Source organism: Peromyscus californicus, unplaced genomic scaffold, assembly GCF_007827085.1.
Source record: "Peromyscus californicus insignis strain IS unplaced genomic scaffold, ASM782708v3 Scaffold_21__1_contigs__length_65335640, whole genome shotgun sequence".
Lineage (NCBI taxonomy): Eukaryota > Metazoa > Chordata > Mammalia > Rodentia > Cricetidae > Peromyscus > Peromyscus californicus.
The window spans coordinates 8,431,610-8,454,481 of record NW_026294514.1 but is presented as its reverse complement, the minus strand read 5'-3'; the positions used below and the strand labels follow the sequence as shown (position 1 = coordinate 8,454,481).

Genomic DNA, 22,872 nt, shown 5'->3' with positions numbered 1-22,872 from the left:
AATATCTTAGTATTTCTGTGAATAGACTGTTTGAGCATGTGAGCATCATATAGAAGAAGAGGAAACTTATTATTCTAAATAATTAGAATATTGTTATTCTAAATTTTAAATTTATTAAAAGGTTATTCTAAGTTTTAAAGCCCAGAATCAAGAATCTTTCATAAACTGAAGAGCTTCATCTAATTAGCTGCTGTGCTTTACTCTAGTAACAGATGTGGTGCATACTGGTTTGTACCAGTACTGGGTTATTTTAAGCATCTCACCTTTTACTACTTTTTAAAGATCCCTATGCTTTTCAGTGGTGGTGTTATGACACTCTGGCTTATGTGAAATATCTTATTCTTGGTTGGCATCCATAAGAGTTTGGATTCTGTAATAGGAGTAACTTCTTTAGGGTAAAATAGGGGATGGCAGAGTGGTGGAATCTGTTCTTGTGACCAAGTTTCAGGTGCACCTATATAATGAATTAATTTGTATCTCATGGAACTCATGGATGATATTTTGTATTCTGTCTCCAACAGTGATGGGTATTGCAGGTCTACTGCATTTTTTCAGTTTGCCACTTTGTATTTCCAATATTAAAATGATAAGGAATGCGTTGTCTTGGGAGACAGAGGCAGGTGGATTTATGTGAGTTTGAGGCCAGTGTGGTCTACATAGTGAGTTCCAGCCCAGCCACAGTGAGAGCCTGTCTCAAAAAAAAAAAAAAAAAAAAAATGTGCTGTCAATTTGCCTTCAATACTGCATACTTGCTAAATATCCAAGTTTTTGAAAATCAATATTGCTGTTTTCAGGAAGTCTATATTTTAGCAAGGCAGCATATTACAGCCATGTTGTAGATAACTGTCATAACTTCTTTAAGAAACGTCTCCTTTCCCCAGATTTCTTAGTGTCTAATGTGTATTAACGATGAGTTTTGTTTCATAAATATCATTTTGATTTAAATTATTTTAACAACATGATCTCTTTATAACATATTGTGGTTAATTAAATATTCTAGTTAGTAAAGGATTGCCATCCACATACCGTAGCATTCATCCAATTGTTGAGGAGGAAGTATACTAGAAAATATACAGAATAGTAAACTGTACTTCAGACAGTTAATATGATGGTTTAGAACATTCTTGAAGATTTGTTTAATTGTTCAAAAATCACCATACTTAAAAGATATGCAGAAGTACTCAATTTAATAAAACATGAAATGAGTTTAGGAAAAATAACCTTTTTTTAAAACAATTATTTTATCCTAGGTGACAATTAAGACTTCCTTTCCACAAATACTTGGACAGGTAAGAGAAACTTAATGCAAGTTGATTGATTACTTATTGCCTTGTGATTTGGTAGGGATTTCAGTCTTCTTCTGTAAACCAGTAATTTTTAAAGTAGGACCACAAATATTAGTCTTTTTTATTAGAACTTGTAGAATTGTACAATATTAAGACATAGAAATTAATACAACAAAATTTTTATTGCTGCTTTGATTTTTGGAACTTTGCATTTTATGTCTCAGACACACTACTTTCTTGAATCATAAGATAATATTGATAATTTTGTACTTGGTCATGATTGTAATTCAATTATTAAAATTGAGTTAGAAACATTTTTGTATGCATTATCTCATTTGAGCCTTACAACAACCTTTTGGGAATTAGATTTCAATTATTGTAAAGTTTATGAACATAATAAAATTCAGTTAATGTATAAATATTTTTTATAAATCATGAAGAAATAAGTAAATTTTAGTTTGAGTTGTAAAATAGCATCATAAATACTTAAAAATTTATAAAGAGTTAAGGAACCAATTAAAAATTATTTTCTGTAATACAAAGTAATTCCTGCTCTTATGTTTTCAAAGTATGCAAAAGACTTGTCACTTACATAGCTAAGAGTGAAGGTAGACATTGGCTCTTATCTGGATCCCGTGGTCCATATTTCAGATTAGTGATGAGAAAATTCAAGTTACCTTAGTATGCAATAATCAAAGACAGTCATACTAAGAGGACAGAGTAACACTTTTGTTTAGATGTAGAAACAAAGTAACATTTGTGTTTAGATATAGAAACAAAGTAACATTTGCGTTTAGATGTGGAAATCCTTCTAAATGTAAGATTGCATTAGTGTCGCAAGATCAAAGGTCTTTTCTTTTTAAAATCAAATAAAGAACGTGTGTTGATTAAGTCCAAAATGGAAAAGCACGTGTTCTTCATTCATCCTTAATTACTTGGCTTGTAGATCTAGGAGAATGAACTTCTGTGTAATGTATCTAACTCATTTGATGTGTATTTTTAGATTTATTCCTTAAATTAGCGCACAAAGTATTATTATATGTCATTATGACATTTTCCAACTGTTTTAGTTAATTCTTCCCATCACTCAACTCCCCCTGTCCTTCCTACCTTAACTCGCCCCCATCTCCTTTTCATTGTTGGGGGGACGGGTCTCTGTAAACACCATGGCCAGCAGAACAAGGCAAGAAGGAAGTCTCCACATGACTCAGTAAACAGTTTGGGTTCGATCTCCTGGAGTCCGACCCTGGAAAGTTTCTTTTAGGCCTATTTAAGCACAGCACAATTTGGAAAAAAGCTTCCTGGTGATCATGAACTCAATCCTGTGTGTACAACAAAAGCTTAAGACATGACTCCATCAAAACTCTTGTAAAGTACAAGTAACATTTTCCATAAAAATAGGTTCTCTGGATTAACGAGGAGGCAGGCTCAAGGTAAACAATGCTCCTGATAAGGGTCTGGGGGAGGAGAGAGCTCTAGATTGATCGAGATGAACATAAGGGTCTGGGGTGGCAGTGTGGCCTGCCGTACAGATAGTACAGAAGTTACCAGGCCATTAACCACCTTTCCCAGCCTTCTGGGTGGAAAACCCTGCATGTGTAACACTCCTGGTTTCCCTCCTGCTCGTCTGAGCACAGGGACCTCCGTGTCTCCTACACATCTTCACGTCACGTGTGCCCTTCTGCCCTCCTGCTCCTCCTTGGCACCGGTTTTGCCCCCTTGGCTTCCTTTGTAGTTTTTTTTTAGTTTATACCATTTATATGCATGTATAGATACATCACAAGCTGGGATCTGCATAGGAGAAGGCACGCGCTTTTTTAAAAATCTTTCCGAGTTTGTGTCACCCTGCTCTATTTCCAAATCTATACAATTTTCCGGCAGATTTTGTAATTTCATCTGTTCATAGTCAAATAAAATTCCATTACGTGTATGCAGTGTGTATATGTAACGTGCCTCTTTCATTACCGCTTTACCTGTTGATGGGCTTGCTCTCTCCCCTTGTTTTGTGGATGGGGCCGCAGTAAGCATGGCTGTGCAAATTTGATGCTATTCTTTTTCTAATTTTTTTATTAATTAATTTGTTCCTGGACAGTTTCCGATTACTCCCATCCCCCACCATGACTTACTAACCGCCCACGTCTTCCCTACGCATCCCTTTCTCACACTTGTGTTTGTTTTAGTCTGTGACCCACGCAGTTGAACTAGGGCCGTCTCTATGACCGTGGGTTTGGAGCTATCCATTAGAACCTGCTGGGGTTACCCCGGGTTCACAACTCAAGACGATACCTCCTCCTCTCCCCGAATCTATAAGTAGCCAATAGTCCAACAGGAAGAGGTAGGAACCCATGGTCCCTTCCACACACATGACTGACGGGGCCAGTCTTGGACAGGCCAAGCACAGTAGTCCCTGCTGCTATGACATGAATGCAATCATTGTGTCTTGTTTGGAAGATGGCTGGTACCCCGACTCCTCCCTGCCTTCAGCTCTTACACTCTTCCTCCCTCCTCCCTCCTCCTCCTCCAGTGTCCCCTGATTCTTATAAGGAGTGACATAAATGATTTAAGGCTGGGCCCTCAGTTATCACTGACTCTCGGTATCTTGGGTCGCTGTGAGACTCTGCCTTCACCACTGTTCACTGCACTTTCTGACAAAAGCTGGGAGTGGCTTCTGTCCGTGGTATAAGCATAGAGATTTTGAAGGCAGTTTGTTGCTGTGTCAATTTCATTAAACAGCCGTAGTAAGTTCCCCCTTGGGGCCTCTGCCCTTCCCAGGCATGGGTTGTCTACTGTTTTTACAGTACCGGGCATAGATTAATTCCCTTCTGTAGAGAGGGCCCCAGATCCAGACGGAGGGCAGCCAGCTGACCCGTAACAACCCTGCCACTCTTGCTGAGATGGGCACGTCTTGCCAGGAGGGTTGGTTTGTAGTTAATAGACTTGACAGCTGGAAGAGACTAGTTTGTCTGCTAAAGGGATGAGACTCCTTCAGAGGACTTGCGGGGAATGGGTGTGCATGTGAAGTGCCTCTTCCGTCCCCGAAACACTAAACACTCAGTAAGCTTGCCTTGAAGGATACTGGAAAGACCAGGAAGACACTGGGCTCTTTGAAGTCTTACACTGTCTGTGTCAGGCTTCAACTTCCATAGGCTGTTTCAGGTCACCAGACAGTTTGTGATTTAAAAGGACTCTGTGGAATGGAGAAAACTTTAAGGTAAACTAATTTTAACATTAAGAGAACATTAATGTGCATATATAAAAATACCACAATTGAGTCTATCATCTTGCTTAATTACTATATGCCAGTGGAACAATGAACTTAACATCCCTTTTAATACAGTATGCTTTACATAGGGTATGTTACCTTGAAGCACCGGAACATAATGGCTATGAGCTTAGGCTGAATTTAAGTTCAAGTTTTGCAGGATTTCCAGATTTAGTGAAGGTTAACAATTCCAGCTAGGGATTTCAGATGGCTTACCTAGTGAGAGTTAGCATTCCACCTTCTTTAAACAGTGACTATGCTTTGTCTTTATAACACCTATACACACTGGCATTGTCCCCATTTTATTAATAAGCACACAGAGATGAAGTAAGTTTGCCATTAAAACATTTGTAATAGTGCAAGGTATGTACTCTCCATACCTGAATTCTTCTGCATGTAAGTAGCGATGAAAACCACTTCTAAGGGTTGTTTTTTGAGAAGGGGGCATGAGATAATGCATATAAGATGTCAGCTATCATGACTGAACACTAGATCTCAATAAGGATGCTTTGAAAGTACGTTGTAGCATGGGAACTTATTTATGCCTCTGATGAGAAACTCAGCTGTTTCTATGATACTATACTTTATTAATATTTATTTACTTAGAATTTTGATGCTCCTGACTAGAAATAAGTGTGTGGCCATGTCAGAAAAAAAAATGCAAAGACAAGACTCGACTTTCTATTTTGTGTGAAAGTACGCTTACTTCATCCGCACAGATATTGCCCAGTTGACGTTTGGTTTGTCTGTTTTCTAGGTGGTTAGATTTCATGGTGGGGCTCTTCCTGCCTACGTTGTATCTAGCATCCTTCTGGCTTACGGAGGACAGTTATATTCTCTCTTCTCAACAGGTAACCGTGCTTACGTCTTAAATGTTAATTTTGTTTTAAATCTTAAAGCGGAGCCACTGTTGGGCACATGTCATGTTTGCTCATTGATGTCGTTTGTTTTTGCTCCTCCAGTACTGGAGATCAGAACCAGAGCCTGGTACAGTCTAAGAACTGCCACTGGGCTTTATTCCCATGGTCCTATTTGTTTAGGTTATGCTGAAGTGGAAGGCATCATAAGAAAGTCCTTAGAATTAGCCACCACCACTGTCCCTGGGGACGCCAGAATAGCGTGTGATTTTGTGACCAGTCTTCTTGGTGTCTTTTCAGTTTTTTTTCAGTACTTTTGTCTTATAAAAGGAACAAAAGTCCCCATATATAGAAAAAAATGACCTGTGAAAATATGGAAGAGAAGAAAGCAGATGGGGTAGGAAGAGGGGGGATGAGGAAGGAAGTCGGAAGTTTCCAAACCGGAAGGAATGGAGACAGGACAGAGAGAGGGTTGGGAGTGGCCCACCGAGTGCTTTTATCGTCTTCCGCAGTCTTAGGTAAGATCCACACACTGCGGTGTGTCCTTAGGTTTAATCATTCAGTTCCGTAGCTACAGTTTCCCCTAATCCCGCCACTCCCCCTTGTAATTTATTGAAAACATTTTAGTTTTCTGTGTTTTTCATAATTGAGATTTTGGTGATCCCATCCCCATGATGGAGTTGAGTGTGTTCGTCTGTCCTCTCTGTTTTCTAGAACGTGTTAGTAACTAGAGCCGTGGCCTTCAGGTTCTCTTCTTGTCCACACCTTCTCTCTTGTTGCTGCTGCAGCAGCCAGGATACTTGGGTTGGATGAACTTGTAGTTGTGTGCGTGCACGCTCAGATCTTACTCGCCCTCCTGGTTTACCCCGTGCCTTCCTCCCAGTCCTCTCCTTTCTCCTCTTCCTCTGTCCCTTCCCTTCCTCCCTCACCTTTCGCTTCTCTCCCCGCTCATGCCCTAGCCTTTTCTTCTCCTGATTTTTGAGCCAATGCTTCATTACCACTTTTTAAAACTCCGACACATGACTGAAGAAGACAGGAGATACAGTCACTGCCACCTGGCCTTGCAGGGGAAGGTGGGGAGAGCTTAGCCTTACTTCTTCCTGCTCTCCCGTTTACTGCTATTGCCCAAAGAAGCTGGTCCACAGAAGTCAGCCTCCCAAGGTCAGCAAAGTGAAGGACAGAATGGCTCTGAAGAGTGTAGAGTGATTCCCAAGAGGCTAGACCTTGGTTATGCTTGGACAATCTCAAAGGAGGTAGGAGATGGGGAAAAGATTGAGGCCAAGCTATCAAAAGCCAGGAATCCTCCTCACCATTTTTGTGTACTAAACCTTTTTCTACTCAATTCTTTTTTAATGACCTTCACAAAACTTTAATGTCCTTTAATAACTTTTGTGAATTTATTCTTCATATTTAATCTGTTAAACTGTGTTCCATGGAGAGGGAAGAAATGTGATCTGCCCCAGAACTGTCCTTTTTTTTTTTTTTTTTTTAAATTGGTGTTTTGCCTTGCATGTATATCTGTGTGAGGGTGCCAGATCCCCTGGAACTGTAGTTACAGACAGTTGTGAGGTGCCATGTGGGTACTGGGAATTGAACCCAGGTCCTCTGGAAGAGCAGCCAGTGTTCTTAACCGCTGAGCCATCTTTCTATCCCCAGCGCTGGCCTTTTAAAAAATACCATACAAAGCATTAAATATCATAGTGTTTTTTTCAAAAAGTGTATTATAATTGACTTCCCTTACACCCTTGGGGACCCCTTTCGTGACACATGTTCCAGGGTAGTCTCCCCACCTCCTCAGCACATTCCTCTTGGTCTCCTTTGTATTTTAGGCTTCACTCTTGCTTACACCCACTTATATGCACGCGTCCCTCCATGCAGACTAGGTTCTTCATGTGGAGAGAACATGCAGCTCTTCTCTTCGGAGTCTCAGACCTAGCCTTTTAGTTGTGGGGCAGTTCCGGAAGTGTGACTGCAGCCAGACCTCAGGATGCTTGTGGTGCTTTGAAAAGAGGCGCTCCATACTGCCTTGTTCCAAGGCTGACAATTGGTTCTGAGTCACAGAGAATTTGCTGGATTGTCTGTGGAGACGCTAGAGGTATTTGAAGCTAGCTGTTCCAGAGGATTTAAATGGTCGAGTGTGTCCCGAGCCAATTAAGAGGTAGTCATGTACCAGGAATGCAAACCGTCAGTCACTGTAGGTTGTACCCACTAGAACGAGCATGATGAATGATAATGTGCAAATAAGGAGATGGAGAAATCGGGACCTTCATACACAACCGTGGAAAACAGTCAGACACTTCCTTCAGTGGATTAACAGAGTTACCACAGAACCGAGCACCTCCATTCTCAGGAACACCCCAAAGAGAATTGAAAGCTTCCATCCACATAAAAACATGTGCACAAATATCCACAGTATACTCTTCATAATAAGCAAAGCAGTTGCTAAAAAAATACGCTCACCAATAAAAAGAAATAAAGGGCTGAGGGTATCGTTCTGCAGTAGGGCCCTTGCCTGGCATCTGTGAAGTCCTCACCGGGTTTAATCCCTAATACCTCAATAAACCAAATCCCTATATATCTTAAAATATGGTTGAATCTTGACAAGTATTGAATGAAAGAAGCTAATCACAAAAGATCATATGTTACGACTCCATTTATATCACATGACCGGAACAGGAATAGCTATGACAAAAGATAGATTTGTGGTTACCAAACTGGGTCATTTCAAAGCAAACTGTTTCTTTGAGGTGACGAAAATGTTCTGAGACTGATTGTATTGGTGGCTGCATAACCAAATACACTAAAACCCACTGAATTTATGGACTTTAAATGGATGGGTTGTGTGGCTTAAGAATTATATCTCAATAAACCTGTTCTTGAAGTCACTTTTCGGGGTTTATAAAAATGCACATCGTGAAGCCCTGGCTGGGCCATGACACCCTCCATTTCCTTGATGAGTGACTAAGTGTGTGGTTACAGTGAACCTTCTAAGAGTACTCTCTATGGTAGGACGACAGACCCTACCATTTCTGGTGTGCAGTGTTGTGATTTTGTTATGTGTCACATTGGTGTTCAGAGATGAAGTATATTTGTTTAATTAATAGTTCTTCATTACCCAGAAATGATTTTCTTTTATCACCAGGTTATTGCTTAGAATATGCAGCCATACTGGATAAAGAAGCCAAACCGTACAAAGTTGACCCGTTTGTAATTATGGTTAAGTTTTTGTTGGGGTAAGTTTCATTATCTGTGATAACGATTTTAATTTTGTTTGTAAAATAATTTTGTTTTGATGTCATAATATACTATGAATTTTCATAGATATTTGGCAGCTGATGTTTTCTTAAACTGGAACTTTTGGGGAAAGGCCCGATATGTCTATCAACATTTATTTTCAGTAATGTGATCAAAAGTAATTACAGCCGGGTGGTGGTGGCGCACGCCTTTAATCCCAGCACTCAGGAGGCAGAGGCAGGCAGATCTCTGTGAGTTCGAGGCCAGCCTGGACTACAGAGTGAGATCCAGGAAAGGTGCAAAGCTACACAGAGAAACCCTGTCTCGAAAAACCAAAAAAAAAAAAAAAAAGTAATTACAGACTTTTATATATAAGTAGTTATATATAGTTATTATATGTGTCTAAAAATCTAAAAGTTTACACTTTAACCAGGTTGCTAATTTGCTCAGTTACTAATTTGCTCACATTTGGTAATTTCTTAGACCTCTTTCATTCTGTCATTCCAAATAGCTGTTGACTCCTGACTTTAAACAAGTTAGCACTGAATTAGTTCATTCAGCGATCGGTAGGAGTAAAGTCGTTCTGGGGCTGTGGACTCGGATAATTAGTGGTCAACAGACTCATTGACTTGTTCAAAAGAATCAAGAGCCAAGGGCCGGGAAGTTCACTTGGTGGGTCAAAATACTTACTGTGAAACATGAGTTTGAACCCCTAGCACCCACATGAAAAGCAGTTGTGGCTGTGTTTGCTTGTAAAACCCCAACACTGAGTGAGCAAGGACCGCCGGATCCCAAGGGCTTGCTGGCTGAAATGGCAATCCACCAGTTCGGTGGCAGACCCTGTCTTAAGGGAATAAGGCACACACAGAGCTGTAGAGGGAGGTGCTCAGTATCCTCCTCTGACCTCCATGCGCACAACACGCACATGCACATACACTCACATGCACGCGTGCGCGCACACACACCACGCACACACGCACACGCACATACACTCACATGCACGCGTGCGCGCACACACACCACGCACACACACACACACGCACATGCACATACACTCACATGCACGCGTGCGCGCACACACACCACACACACACGCACACGCACACGCACATGCACATGGAAGGGAATGCAGTAAAAACCACGCATGCTTGCACACACTTGTAGTCCCAGCACTCAGAAGGTAGAGGCAGGGAGATCCATACTTCAAAGCCAGGCTGAGCTACACGAGCGCTTATCTGAAAAAAACAAACAAGAATTAAGATTTGTCTTCAGTATATTTTACAAACCGTCTTAGCCCTTTAAAACTTCTAATAGATGGTGAGACACCTCAAATAATAGACGGCTAAGCATCCGTTATTGGAATTTTGGGTTGTTTTGCTTCTGTCTTACGGTTTCATCTGTCTGCTTTACAGGTACAAATGGTTTAAGGAATTATGGGATGCAGTGTTGTTGCCGGAATTAGACGCCATCGTGCTAACTAGCCAGAGTATGTGCTTCCCTCTGGTGTCCCTGATCCTCTTTCTGTTTGGGACCTGCACTGCCTACTGGAGTGGTCTGCTCTCTTCCACGTCTGTGCAGCTTCTCTCCTCACTGTGGCTAGCCCTGAAGAGGTGAGCCTCTGCTAGAGCTTCCTCACTCTCAGAGAAGAAAGTATGAGGGCTGGGGTATGTGCTGAGTATGTGCCAGGACCCGGGCTTGATCCTCGGCACTGCAGCGGGGGCGGGGAGGAGGGAGAGCGTAAGATCATATGTGTGTGCATGCATATCCCAGTAGGAAATCTTACAGGTTTTCGTCATCACTTACTTTGTGAATAGACACTCTGACTTCTGTTACCAAACTTCACGGCAGGAGATGTCAATCCTGGTCTTTGCTATCTGATTGGATGGACGGATAAAGGCCCTGAAAACAGCCTGGAGTTACGGTGCAGGCCCAAAGGCAGTTTGGGTTTAAAGTTACTAGTGGCTTTTCTGATAAAACCCCGGTCTAGTTTTCTCTTGAGTCCTCCATGCCGGATGGCTGTGATGTGGTTTCCTGTCACACGGGAGGTGACAGGTGTTGCCGCCTCCCTTGCTGTTCGGAGTTGGGTCTCAGGCTTCTGTCAGTGAGACCTCGGGGTTCTCAGATGGACTGTGTTCTTCTGTCAGGATTGGGCATGCATGACACAGGATCTGTAAATAGCTGTCCTCTTCCTGCCTTAGTACAAGTTCCAGGCGTAGTACGACTGATAAAAATAATCACCACAGTGCGTTAGAGAATTGCATGTCACCTCTCACCTATGCTGAGACACATGTTATAGTTTACTTTGTGTTTATTTTTTTTGTTTTGTTTTGTTTTTGATTTTTGGAGACGGGGTTTCTCTGTGTAGTTTTGGTACCTGTCTTGGATCTCGCTCTGTAGACCAGGCTGGCCTCGAACTCACGGAGATCCCTGCCTGGCCCTGCCTCCCGAGTGCTGGCATTAAAGGCATTACACCACCGTCGCCTGGCTTGTGTTTATTTTCTACACAGTTTGTCTTTATAGTTTACTTTGTGTCCCTCACATATTAATAAGCCGCTGAGGGGCTGGTAGAGCTCTCCCTCTGAAATGCTCAGGACACTAAACTTTCTTAGATTTTGAAATATTTGCATATATATTATGAAGAATTTTGAGGATGGGCCCAAGCTCCGAGTGCAAAATGCATTTGTTTTGTATTACTTTATATACATAACCTGAAGCTTACTTTACAATTTCCTTAGTGCATCTGTGTTTTGGCTGTGGCCTGACACACGAGATCATGGATTGGAATGCTCCTCTTGCAACATGAGTAGTTTTCAGCCTTACATTGTTTTCTTCTTTTGTGGACTATGTAAATATACACTATTGTATTTAAAAAACACACACACACACACACACAACTTTGTTTCTTTCATTCTAGACCTGCTGAACTTCCTAAGGATATCAAGGTGATGTCACCAGACTTGCCTGTTCTGACAGTTGTCTTTCTCATAGTGAGCTGGACGACTTGTGGAGCACTTGCCATACTTCTGTCTTATCTGTACTATGTGTTTAAGGTATGTTGAATCAGTCAAGCCAGAAGGCCTGGGCTTTGTGTTAGGCACCTATAGAGTGCCCCATAGGCATTATTAACAAAAATTGTGATTATTCCTGAATGCAACCCTCTGTTATATTAGAAAGTTGATGTAAAGGCTTTTTTTTTAAGTTTTAATTTTTATTTTTTGCATCTTGGTTGTTTAACTTATATTTAGTTAAGTATAGAATTGACATTATTAGTCTGAGTTGGGGTTTTGGTTAAAAAAAAGGGAGAAGATACAATCTGTTTTAGGTCACTTTTTGTTCCTGGGGTCATTAACTTTTTAAACATTTTATTAGAATAGATTTACTCACTCACATCTTTCAGACATGAGTAGGAAAAGGAAAAGTTGTTAGTTCTCATCAAGTTATCAGTCACGTCAGTGGATACTGACATACGTTGCTGAAGAATCAAAGGTAATGATAACAATTAAGTGATGATTTTACTGAAGCAGAAAACATTGAGTAAACTAATGGTGTGGAAGGGAATCCAGGAGGCGACAAGCTGCGTGTGTGGTGTATTGATCATGTGGGTGAACTGTGGACATTACACTGGATAATTGATCGTGTGGGTGGACTGTGGACCCCACACTGGATAATTGATCGTGTGGGTGGACTGTTGACCCCACACTGGATAGTTGATTGTGTTGGTGGACTGTGGACATCACACTGGATAATTGATCGTGTGGGTGGACTGTGGACATCACACTGGATAATTGATCGTGTGGGTGGACTGTGGACATCACACTGGATAGTTGATCGTGTGGGTGGACTGTGGACATCACACTGGATAATTGATCGTGTGAGTGGACTGTTGGCCCCACACTGGATAGTTGATCGTGTGGGTGGACTGTTGACCCCACACTGGATAGTTGATCATGTGGGTGGACTGTGGACATCACACTGGATAATTATTCTTACTTTTCATCAAGGCTCTATCTGCCTCTCTTTTAAACTAAGACTTTCACACTGTAGATTATTTTCAGTTTTCTAAAAGGACCTTTTGTAAATCTGAAAAGATGTCTAGAGCTACTTAAGTTTATAAATAATAAGGTTAGGTTCTGTTTTTTTAATTAGATAATTTTTTTCTTTTATATATTCTTTTATTTTTTTATTAAGAAAGTTTTTCATTCATTTTACACACCAATCAAAGATCCCCCTAATTAGATAATTTTTAAAAACTGACTCAATAGACAAAACTTCCTCAGATATGTAATTTAAGAGAAACAATAAATTTACACATTTTTCTTGAAGTCTCATAAGTATTTTACCACCACATAAAATTGAACATTTTTTATAATATTGAATATAATGAAACGTTTGACCTACAAGACATGTAAACTTACAGTAGCAAGGCATCGTTCAAACATAAGTTCAGAGGATATAAAAGGTCTCTGCTTATTCTGGAAGTTTTTATTGTTACCATTTTGTGTTTTTCTTTTATAAATCCGTAAGAGTTATCATTTGTTATGATTTATGTTTCATGGAATGTTGTTTTCAAATGTTTAAATGAAGCCTGGTTGCTTTTTTTTTTAATGTTTTCATTATAACTTATGTGTATGTTTTATCGCACTGTGTGTGTGCAGTGCTCATCGAGGCCAGAAGAGGGCATCAGAACCCCTAGACGGAGTGACGGAGGCTCATGAGCCCTGTGGGGCCTTGGAACCAAACCCAGGTCCTATGCAAGAGCAGTTAGTGCTCTTGATAACTGAGCCATTTCCCAGCTCCACGTTTATTTTTTTTTTTTTTATTTTTTTTTTTTTTTGGTTTTTTGAGACAGGGTTTCTCTGTGTAGCTTTGCGCCTCTCCTGGAACTCACTTGGTAGCCCAGGCTGGCCTCGAACTCACAGAGATCCGCCTGGCTCTGCCTCCCGAGTGCTGGGATTAAAGGCGTGCGCCACCACCGCCCGGCCTATATTTTTTAAAATTTCAGATTATAATGCTTCTCAGTTTTAATTTTTTTTAAAACTGTTGTCTATTGTTTTTGTTCCAAATACAAGTAAAGTTAAAATCATCTTCTCTTCCTAAGGTTGTCCATCTGCAAGCCAGCCTTACGACCTTTAGAAGCAACCAGCCAGTGGTGAGCTTTGTTTTCTAAACGCTACATATTAATATGAAAGCACATGAGGAAATGTGCGTTTGGTTTTCCCATTGTTGTGTTTTGAAGCCATAGGAGTAGATGTGAGGGTTTTATAATGTTTAAAAGGAATTGTGAATTTTAAGTAACTTGAAGTAAAGTTAAGGAATATTGAAATAGACTTGAATTGTTCTTTTTAACTTGATCCTGGGTTACCTTCATCACGTTGTTGTTAAAAAATATATATATTTTGAGTTATTACTAACAATAAAAATAAGAAGTCAAAAAATGTAGCTGGACGTGGTCACACATGCTGGTATTTCAAGCACCCAGGAAACTGAAGCATAGGGTGGCTGGAACCTGAGAGTTTGAGATCAGCCAGGGTCACATAGCAAGATCGCATCTCAAATAAAACAGAAAAGAAGAAAACTCTTGTGATGATAACAACTTTAAAGTACTTTTAGCAAAGCAACTTCATTATTTTATTTATATTTGGTAATAAGAGTTAAGTAATAATAAGCAATATCTTGAACTTATTTTTGTTTATTCACATCTTGACATTCTTGTTCTTTCGCTTTCTAGAATCCCAAACACTCTAGAAGAAGTGAAAAGAAGTCCAACCACCATAAAGACTCCTCAGTGCAGGGTCTTCGCCTGTCTGCCAACGATGCTGAGGACAGTCTGCGCATGCACGGCACTGTGATTAACCTGCTCACGTGGGTGGTTCTGCTCAGCATGCCGTCTCTCATCTATTGGTTAAAGAACCTTAGGTTTGTTTGTTTTTTTTTTTTTTTGGTTTTGGTTTTTCGAGACAGGGTTTCTCTGTGTAGCTTTGCGCCTTTCCTGGAACTCACTTGGTAGCCCAGGCTGGCCTCGAACTCACAGAGATCCGCCTGGCTCTGCCTCCCGAGTGCTGGGATTAAAGGCGTGCGCCACCACCGCCCGGCAGTAAATCTCTCTTAATAGAGCCTGGCTGAATTCCTGATGGCCCATGAAAATTGCTTGAAAATAGGAAGCTATATATTGCCTGGAATTAGTTTTCAGTACATTTCCATTCCCTCATTAGCCATGATGCTTCTGAGTTCTGAAATTATAATGTTCTCTAAAAATCAGCCAAAGGAAGTGATTTGTATTTTTTTAACCAAAAAAAGTAATTTATAAACAATTTTTATTATGTGTGATATACAAAATAATGAATTTTTTTGTGACATTTTCATACATGCCTTTTACTATGTTGAGGTCACCTTCTCTTGTCCTAGCTTATCTATTCCATTGGTCCCCTCCTCTTTCCAACAAAACCATGTACAAACAGCCTAAAAAAAACCTCAATAAAATACCTGGTCAGCATCTAAGCTCATTCATAACTTAGCAACTGTTGACACTGCTGTATTGATCATCTGCAGACACACAGCACTCCCTTGGCTCAGGACTGCTTTGGCTAATCCACTGTCCTTCTAAGTAAATTTCACCACTGCTTCATTTAGCCTCCTTGGTTAAGTTTATTCCTGGGTATTTTACTGCCTTTTTAAAGGCTATACATGGTTTTGTTTTTCTGATGTAACTCTGTGTGTTCACTGCTGACATACAGAAACAGATGTTGATCTTGTGTCTGTTTCTTTGCTGAAAACGTTCATCATGTCTAAGAGTTTCCTACTGGAATTATCAGGGACTTTTAAGTATAGGATCATATTTTCTACTAATAGGGATAATTTGATGTTTTCCTTTCTATTTTTATCTTTTTTTTTTTTTTTCATTTTCTTACCTCATTGGTCTGACTAAAACTTCGAGCATTATATTGAATAACAGTCCTGTAGACATCCTGTCGTCATCCTGGTTTTAGAAGAAATGCTTGTAACTTTTCTCCCAGATAGTGTAGTTAGCTGTAGGTTGGTTATATCCACCTTTTACTTTGCTGAGCTATTATCTAATCTTGGATTCTTTTGGGCTTTTTTCATGAATGGATAATGAATTTTTCAAAGGCTTTTTTCCCCATCTAATAAGATAATCACATGGTTTTTGTCCTTGATTTTATCCATGCACTAAATTATGTTGTTTTGTTTGTGTGTCTCTGCATCCTGGCACCCCTGGAATGAAACCAACTTGATTACCTCTTTTGACTGTACTGTTGAATTCAGTTTACAAGTATTTTATCGAGGATGTTTGTGCTGCTTCTTCAGAGAGATGGGTCTATAGTTTTCTGTTCGCTGTGTCCTTGGGATCAGATCAAACTCTTTTATAGACTGTTTGACAGTGTTCTTCCTGTTTTGTGGAATAGACTGAAGAAAACTGGTGTGTGTGTTTAAAGGGCTGATAGAACCTGTCTTCTCCTGGGCTTTTCTTTGCTGGGAGACATTACTGATGTATTCTCATTTCTTGTTGTGCAGACCTGTTTATGTTGTTTATATGCTCATGGATCAATTTTATGTAGGTCCTATCTGTCTAGAAATTTATCCATTTCTTCTAGTGTTTCAGTTTATTGAGAATACAAATGTTCAAAATACTCCATAATGATCTTCTAGATTTTGCTGCTATCTGTTCTTTTGGTTTTAATTTTATTAATTTGTGTCTTCTTTTCTTTTGGTTAGGTTGGCTAAGAGTTTGTCAATATTGCCTACCATTTCAGAGAACCTACTGTTGACTTCCTTGCTCCCTGTTAACTGTTCCTTGAGTCCCAGTACTTCTTCCTGTCTATTAATTTAGAGTTTAATTTGTTCCTTTTCTCAAAGACCTTTGGGTGCATTATTGGTTATTTGAGGTCTATTTTTTTAAATGTAGGTCCTTATAGCTATAACTTTGCTGTGAAAACTTCCTTTGCATGATTCCAAAACTTATAATAAGTGATGTTTTCATTTTCATGTGATTCTGTGATTTTTTTTAATTTCCCTTGATTAAAGAACTGAACCCCACTGATCGTACAGAATTGTATTGTTTAAGTTTCATGTGCTTGTATCATTTCTGTAGCTCCTTTTGTTGTTGATTTCTAGTTTTATTCTGTTATGATTTGGTAAGAAACAAAAAAATTATTTTAGTGTTTTAAAATTATGACTTGTTTTAAGTTTTTTTTTTTTTTTTTGGTTTTTCGAGACAGGGTTTCTCTGCGTAGCTTTGCGCCTTTCCTGGATCTCACTCTGTAGACCAGGCTGGCCTCGAACTCACAGAGATCCGCCTGCCTCTGCCTCCCGAGTGCTGGGATTAAAGGCGTGCGCCACCACCGCCCGGCTTGTTTTAAGTTTTAAAATGTGATTTATTTTGGGGAAAGTTCTGTGGGCTGCTAAGGATGTGTATTTCACAGCTGGTGGATAGAATATGCTATTGGTGTCTGTTAAGAAGTAGTTCAATCTGAAATTTGAGGGAAGGGTGTGTGGATGACCACACTTTTGATGAGGGGAGTGTGGACGTTATCCGCTGTTATTGTACCTGGATCAGTCTCTTCTTTTGTGTTCAGTAGCATTTGTTTTATGTAATTTATTGATTTCGACATTCAGCACATACATTTTTGACTGTTATGTCTTCTTCTAGAGGAGAGTATTTATTTTATTTTTAATTTTGTATATGAGTGTGTCTCTGTGTGTATATATGTCCACGTGAGTGGCAAATGCCCTTTGAAGGACAGAGGCTTTGGATCCTCTGGAGCTGGAGTTTCAGGTGGTTGTGACCCATTTGACATCTGTGCTGGAAACCAACTCTGGTTCTCTGCAAGAGTAAACCACACTCTTAAATGCTGAGCCATCCCTGTGGCCCCTGTTACATATTCCTTTTTTTTTTTTTCTGTTTTTTTGAGACAGGGTTTCTCTGTGTAGCCTGTCTGTCTGTCCTAGAACTCACTCTGTAGACCAGGCTGGCCTCGAACTCACAGAGATCTGCCTGCCTTTGTCTCCCAAGTGCTGGGGTTAAAGGCGTGCACCACCACCGCCCGGCTGTTACGTATTCTTGATGGATTGTTTCTTTCATTCATGTGTAGTTACCTTCTTTATCTCTTCGGACGAAGTCTAAGTCTGCTTTGTCAGCTGTAAATGTCTTTTACTTATCTGGGGTTGGAATGATCACCTCCTTCCTTGCACTTCAGGTCCAGGTGAGCCTTTGTCAGGGAGGTGTGTTTCTTTCAAAGGTCACACAGTTCAGTCAATAGATACCTTAACTGGGGGGTTAGGAGTGACTATGTTTAGTGTGATTATTGAAAAGTGTGCACCAATTTCTCCTTCACATTAGAGATTTGCTCACACACTGAATTATTTCTGTTTGATTTGTTCCTAAGTCTCCTGTAGTTACTAATTTTCAACTGAGATTCTCTACCAAGTTCTCATGCTTGGACGTCTTTTTCCTCTTCTTGCATGTGGTGTTTCTTTATCATCCTCTGCATTGCTCCTGAACTCTGCAAAAAAAAAAAAAAAAAAAGCACACCCTAGATATGCCCAACCTGGGGGAGGCAGTCCTCAGCTGAGGTTCACTCTTTCTACATAACTCTAGCTTGTATCAATTAACAAAAACTAACCAGCACACTGGATAGAGTCATCATAGTTAGCAATTACTTTGCTTCAGGGCTTACATCAGTTCAAGCCGTATTGAGTGGCACACACACCTGTAATCCCAGCACTAGAGAGTCTAAAGTGGAGGGTTCAAAGTTCAAGGTCAGCCTGAGGCACAAAGAAGTTCCAGCTCCATCTGGGCTACATAGAAAAATTTCTGAGTTTTAAAAAAACCAAACAAACAAAAAGGAAGCCCATCTTCTCACACACTATTTGACCTTCCCCGTCTCTGCTGAGAGACATTCTGTCATTCTGATGTTTTCCTTCAGATGTAATCCGACACCTTTCTTTCAGCTGTCCGTATTCTTGGTTCTGAACTTGGCATGCTAAACTGTAATGATGTGGGGAGATTCTTCTCTCATCATATCCATGTACAGTTATAAATGCCTCATAACTATAGGTCCGTTTCTTTTCCCAGGCGTAGGGGATTTTCTGTATAAATGTCATTGGGTGTATTTCCTGTGATTTTAGTCTGTCTTAATTTCATCAGACACATTACAGATTTTGGTTCCTCCGTCTCCCAGGAGTCTTGGGTGTTGTGGTCCTAAGTTTCTGTTTTTCTTCCTCCCTCCCTCTCTTTCCTCCTTTTTCATCCAAATAAGATCATTTTATAGCCGTGTTCCAGTTCCCTGGCGTACTTTCTTCCACCTGGTGTGGTCTAATGTTGACTGTCCATTGAATTGAATTTTTAAATTAAATCCTGAGCTGCTCATGCCTAAGATTTCTGTTTGCCTTTTCCAGAAACCACATGCCTTTGCTGGGTGTCTTATCTAAGACACTGGATTTCCCTTCCAAGTCTTGCACTGAATTCTTTAATTCATTCGCCTGCTGGTTTGAATCTTCTTTGAAGTCTTTTTTTTTTTTTTTTTTTTTTTTGGTTTTTTCGAGACAGGGTTTCTCTGTGTAGCTTTGCGCCTTTTCCCGGAACTCACTTGGTAGCCCAGGCTGGCCTCGAACTCACAGAGATCCGCCTGGCTCTGCCTCCCGAGTGCTGGGATTAAAGGCGTGCGCCACCACCGCCCGGCTTGAAGTCATTATTTTTAAAACAAGGCTTCTGAGTTCTTGGCCATTTCAGGCATCTCAACATCTTTGCTTCAGCTACTCCAGTTGTGAACTTCTGCAAGATTTGTGTTGCCCATTTCACGTTTCTGTGTTGTGATTTGCTTGTCTGTTGGGGTTGGGGTTGCATTGTTTTACGTGGGGAATCTTTGTAACCAGCAGTCTTCTCTTGAGCTCTCAACCCTAGTCCGCTCAGAGAGAAGAAGATACACTGTCAAAACTGCAGCACTACCACGACCCAACACATAAAAACAACCGAGGGAATCAATTCGAAACAGCTCGTGTACACCACTAACAACCACAGAAAAGAAAGCGGTAAAAGACATTATGTACTAAGCTATAAAGTTAAAAATCAGATTAGTAAAGAAATAAAAACAGAGATGGCCACTTCTTTTTTTTTAAAAAAACTTAAAAAACCAATCAGCAAAGGTAAAATCTGCAATGAAGGAACGGCATAGTGGACTGAGGGAGAGAAGTGGAGGGGGAGGAAAGAGAGAAGAAATAAGGTGAGAGGAAGAGAGGAAGGGGAAGAATGTCAGGAAAAGAAAAACAGAAGTGTCTGATTACAAAATAGAAAATATTAAATATAATTAGGTAAAGATAAAAGGTAAAAATTGTATTTAAGAAATAAAGTTAGGCCAGGTGGTGGTGGGGGCGCACACCCTTTATCCCAGCACTCAGGAGGCAGAGGCAGGAGGATCTCTGAGTTCAAGGCCAGCCTGATCTACATAGAGAGCTGTAGGACAGCCAGGGCTACACAGTGAAACCCTGTCTCGGAGAAGAAAAAAAAAAAAAAGGAAAGAAAGTTAAAATGACATAAAAATACAATAGAAAACTAAAAGTATAACAAAATAAAGTTAAAAATCTCGAAGAATTGAAGACGTCTTTCCTGTAACACTGGCATCAGCCAGATGTGGAGTGAGATCCAGATGTGGAGTGAGATTGGAGTAGTAGCTAGAGGCCACTGTGGCTTCTCACTTTTTCCACCGTGTGTCGGAGCTGCGTGCAGCTGAGGACCAGGTGGGCCACGGGTCTGTGGTCTGTGTCGAGGCTGCATGCGCTTTAGAAATGGGTCGTGGCCTGCTGAGAACAGGCTTACCCGGCAAGGTTCCCACTCACTTCCAGTTGGAGGAAAACAGGGCCCTGTGTTCTAAACTGGATAAGCACACTAAAGGCGTAGAGAGTCTATTCAGTGGGAGTATAGTGGAAAATCCAGGGAACCTGGAACTCTGCCTATTGAGCTCAGTGCCTTCAGATCCCATCCAGCAGTAAACCCTGTAGGAGGGAGGAAACTGGGGCAATCAGAGACTCCTCTGGTCCTGAGCTCAGAGCTGTCAGAGTTGCCCACTAGCCAACCACAGGTGGCAGAGACAGCTCCAGAGGTCCGGCAGGCTCCGGATTCAGAATACAGAAATCCACGGGCGCTGGGACTTGATCCTCACGGCAGCCGGTGGGCACACTCACTCCTGCATCCGTCACAGCCTGGCCTCATTGATGTTTGTTTATCCAGCCCTTCCCACTCTTTCCATAGCTCCGCCTTGTGATGATCCCAACCAGACCTGTGGCATGTGTCCCCACCATTCCTGAACTGTTGTTCCTTGTTTTCAGGTCCCCAGAGTGCCCTCTGAGATGCAGGAAACAAAGCAGTGTCCTTCTGCAGTGGCATGGTATTTTTAGGAGCTGCTGTTACCATGAATGCCTCCCTGTAGCCAAAGCTCGAGAGAACTGATGTTCTCCTGTGGTTAGAATGATCCTTCCATTGTCCTAGGATGCCTGGCTCACCTGTGGTTGGAATGTCTGGTCCCTCTCACACCTGCTTAGAAATAGGCAGAATCGAAATCCGTCCAGGAAACGAAGTCAGAGGTTTATCAGATGGTGATGACCCTCTTTTGTGTGTATTTTAGTCAAGATCCAGAATTTAGTCAGAATCGAGAAACAAGCCAGATTCTCAAAAGGCTGTGGAATTCTTACTGTCAATAACTACAAGTGATGGAATTCCGAGTTGTAAAAACTAATGAGAAGTTCCTTTATTTTAGCCTCCATTTTACCTGTTTTGAGATAGGGCCGTCTTAATGTATTTTGAGTAGTTTGTTTTGAAGAGCTGTGTGAGCCTTTCCACACTGCGTGTCTGTCTCCTCAGTGGCTTCTGAGTGTGAAGACCACTGTCGGGTCCTGAGTGGGAGGGCAGTCTAGAGCCGGAGTGTAAAGCCACTGTCGGATCCTGAGTGGGAGGGCAGTCTAGAGCCGGAGTGTGAAGCCCGCTGTCGGGTCCTGAGTGGGAGGGCAGTCTAGAGCCGGAGTGTAAAGCCCACTGTCGGATCCTGAGTGGGAGGGCAGTCTAGAGCCGGAGTGTAAAGCCCGCTGTCAGATCCTGAGTGGGAGGGCAGTCTAGAACCGGAGTGTGAAGCCACTGTCGGATCCTGAGTGGGAGGGCAGTCTAGAGCCGGAGTAAAGCCACTGTCGGATCCTGAGTGGGAGGGCAGTCTAGAGCCGGAGTAAAGCCACTGTCGGATCCTGAGTGGGAGGGCAGTCTAGAGCCTGAGTGTGAAGCCACTGTCGGATCCTGAGTGGGAGGGCAGTCTAGAGCCTGAGTGTGAAGCCTGCTGTCGGATCCTGAGTGGGAGGGCAGTCTAGAGCCGGAGTGTGAAGCCACTGTTGGATCCTGAGTGGGAGGGCAGTCTAGAGCCGGAGTGTGAAGCCCGCTGTCGGGTCCTGAGTGGGAGGGCAGTCTAGAGCCTGAGTTGCTACTGGCCGCTTCACGGGTGCTCGTGACCGTACTGTTGTTGGAACTTTTTGAAAACTAATTAATTTGACTCTGATCATGTAAAGCCATCAGTTCTGCTTTGCTGACATGTTTTCTTTTTATTCTAGGTATTATTTTCACCTTACTCCCGACCCATGTAAGCCCCTGGCGTTTCTCCTTACCCCAGCTATAACGATTCTTGGAAATACTCACACAGTTTCAGTAAAGTCAAGGTACAGTGGTTTTGAGTTATCTGTTCATCTGTTGCTGTCCTTTACGATTTTCTTTCTTGAAGCATCCTCTCTATTTGTATTTAATTTGACTGTTCCTAAAAGTAAAACCATAGATGACTGTGGTTTATATGCAAATATGGTTCATATGCAAATATATTATGCTTGTTTTCTTAATGGTAGGAGTTTCATTAGGAAATGAGTGAGTTATTTTCTTTTAAGACTTAACTCTGAAATGATATGATATCTAAGATTTGACTTCCCAAGAGTATAGGCATAATGTAAGTAGATGGACCGGTGGCTAAAATAATGACCATTTGAATCCTCTGAGTAGTAGGTATGAGGGCTTCGTGTGCGGCTGGCCTTTTATGTGTCTGTGTTTGAGGTTCTCATAACCACACCGGGTCCTCCTGGAGCGTTTGCTCTGGGCTCAGACCCAGTGAGGATTTAAATCTTGGCGTCAGAGCCAGGAGTGTTGCTGTGTGTCTGGGGTCTGAGCATGTGGGAGGGGAAAGCAGGAGAATCCGCA

General features: G+C 41.3%; 1 protein-coding gene across 1 annotated transcript in view; it reads left to right on the top strand.

Moving 5' to 3' along the window:
* Positions 1 to 22,872, top strand: part of Pgap1 (post-GPI attachment to proteins inositol deacylase 1) — a 77,446-nt gene that overhangs the window by 45,188 nt on the left and 9,386 nt on the right. Inside the window, exons 19-26 of the mRNA XM_052749460.1 lie at positions 1,251 to 1,289; positions 5,306 to 5,399; positions 8,548 to 8,638; positions 10,052 to 10,249; positions 11,554 to 11,689; positions 13,738 to 13,788; positions 14,368 to 14,555; positions 22,242 to 22,346. Coding sequence (XP_052605420.1) covers positions 1,251 to 1,289; positions 5,306 to 5,399; positions 8,548 to 8,638; positions 10,052 to 10,249; positions 11,554 to 11,689; positions 13,738 to 13,788; positions 14,368 to 14,555; positions 22,242 to 22,346 — 902 coding nt within the window. The remainder of the gene's footprint in view (positions 1 to 1,250; positions 1,290 to 5,305; positions 5,400 to 8,547; positions 8,639 to 10,051; positions 10,250 to 11,553; positions 11,690 to 13,737; positions 13,789 to 14,367; positions 14,556 to 22,241; positions 22,347 to 22,872) is intronic.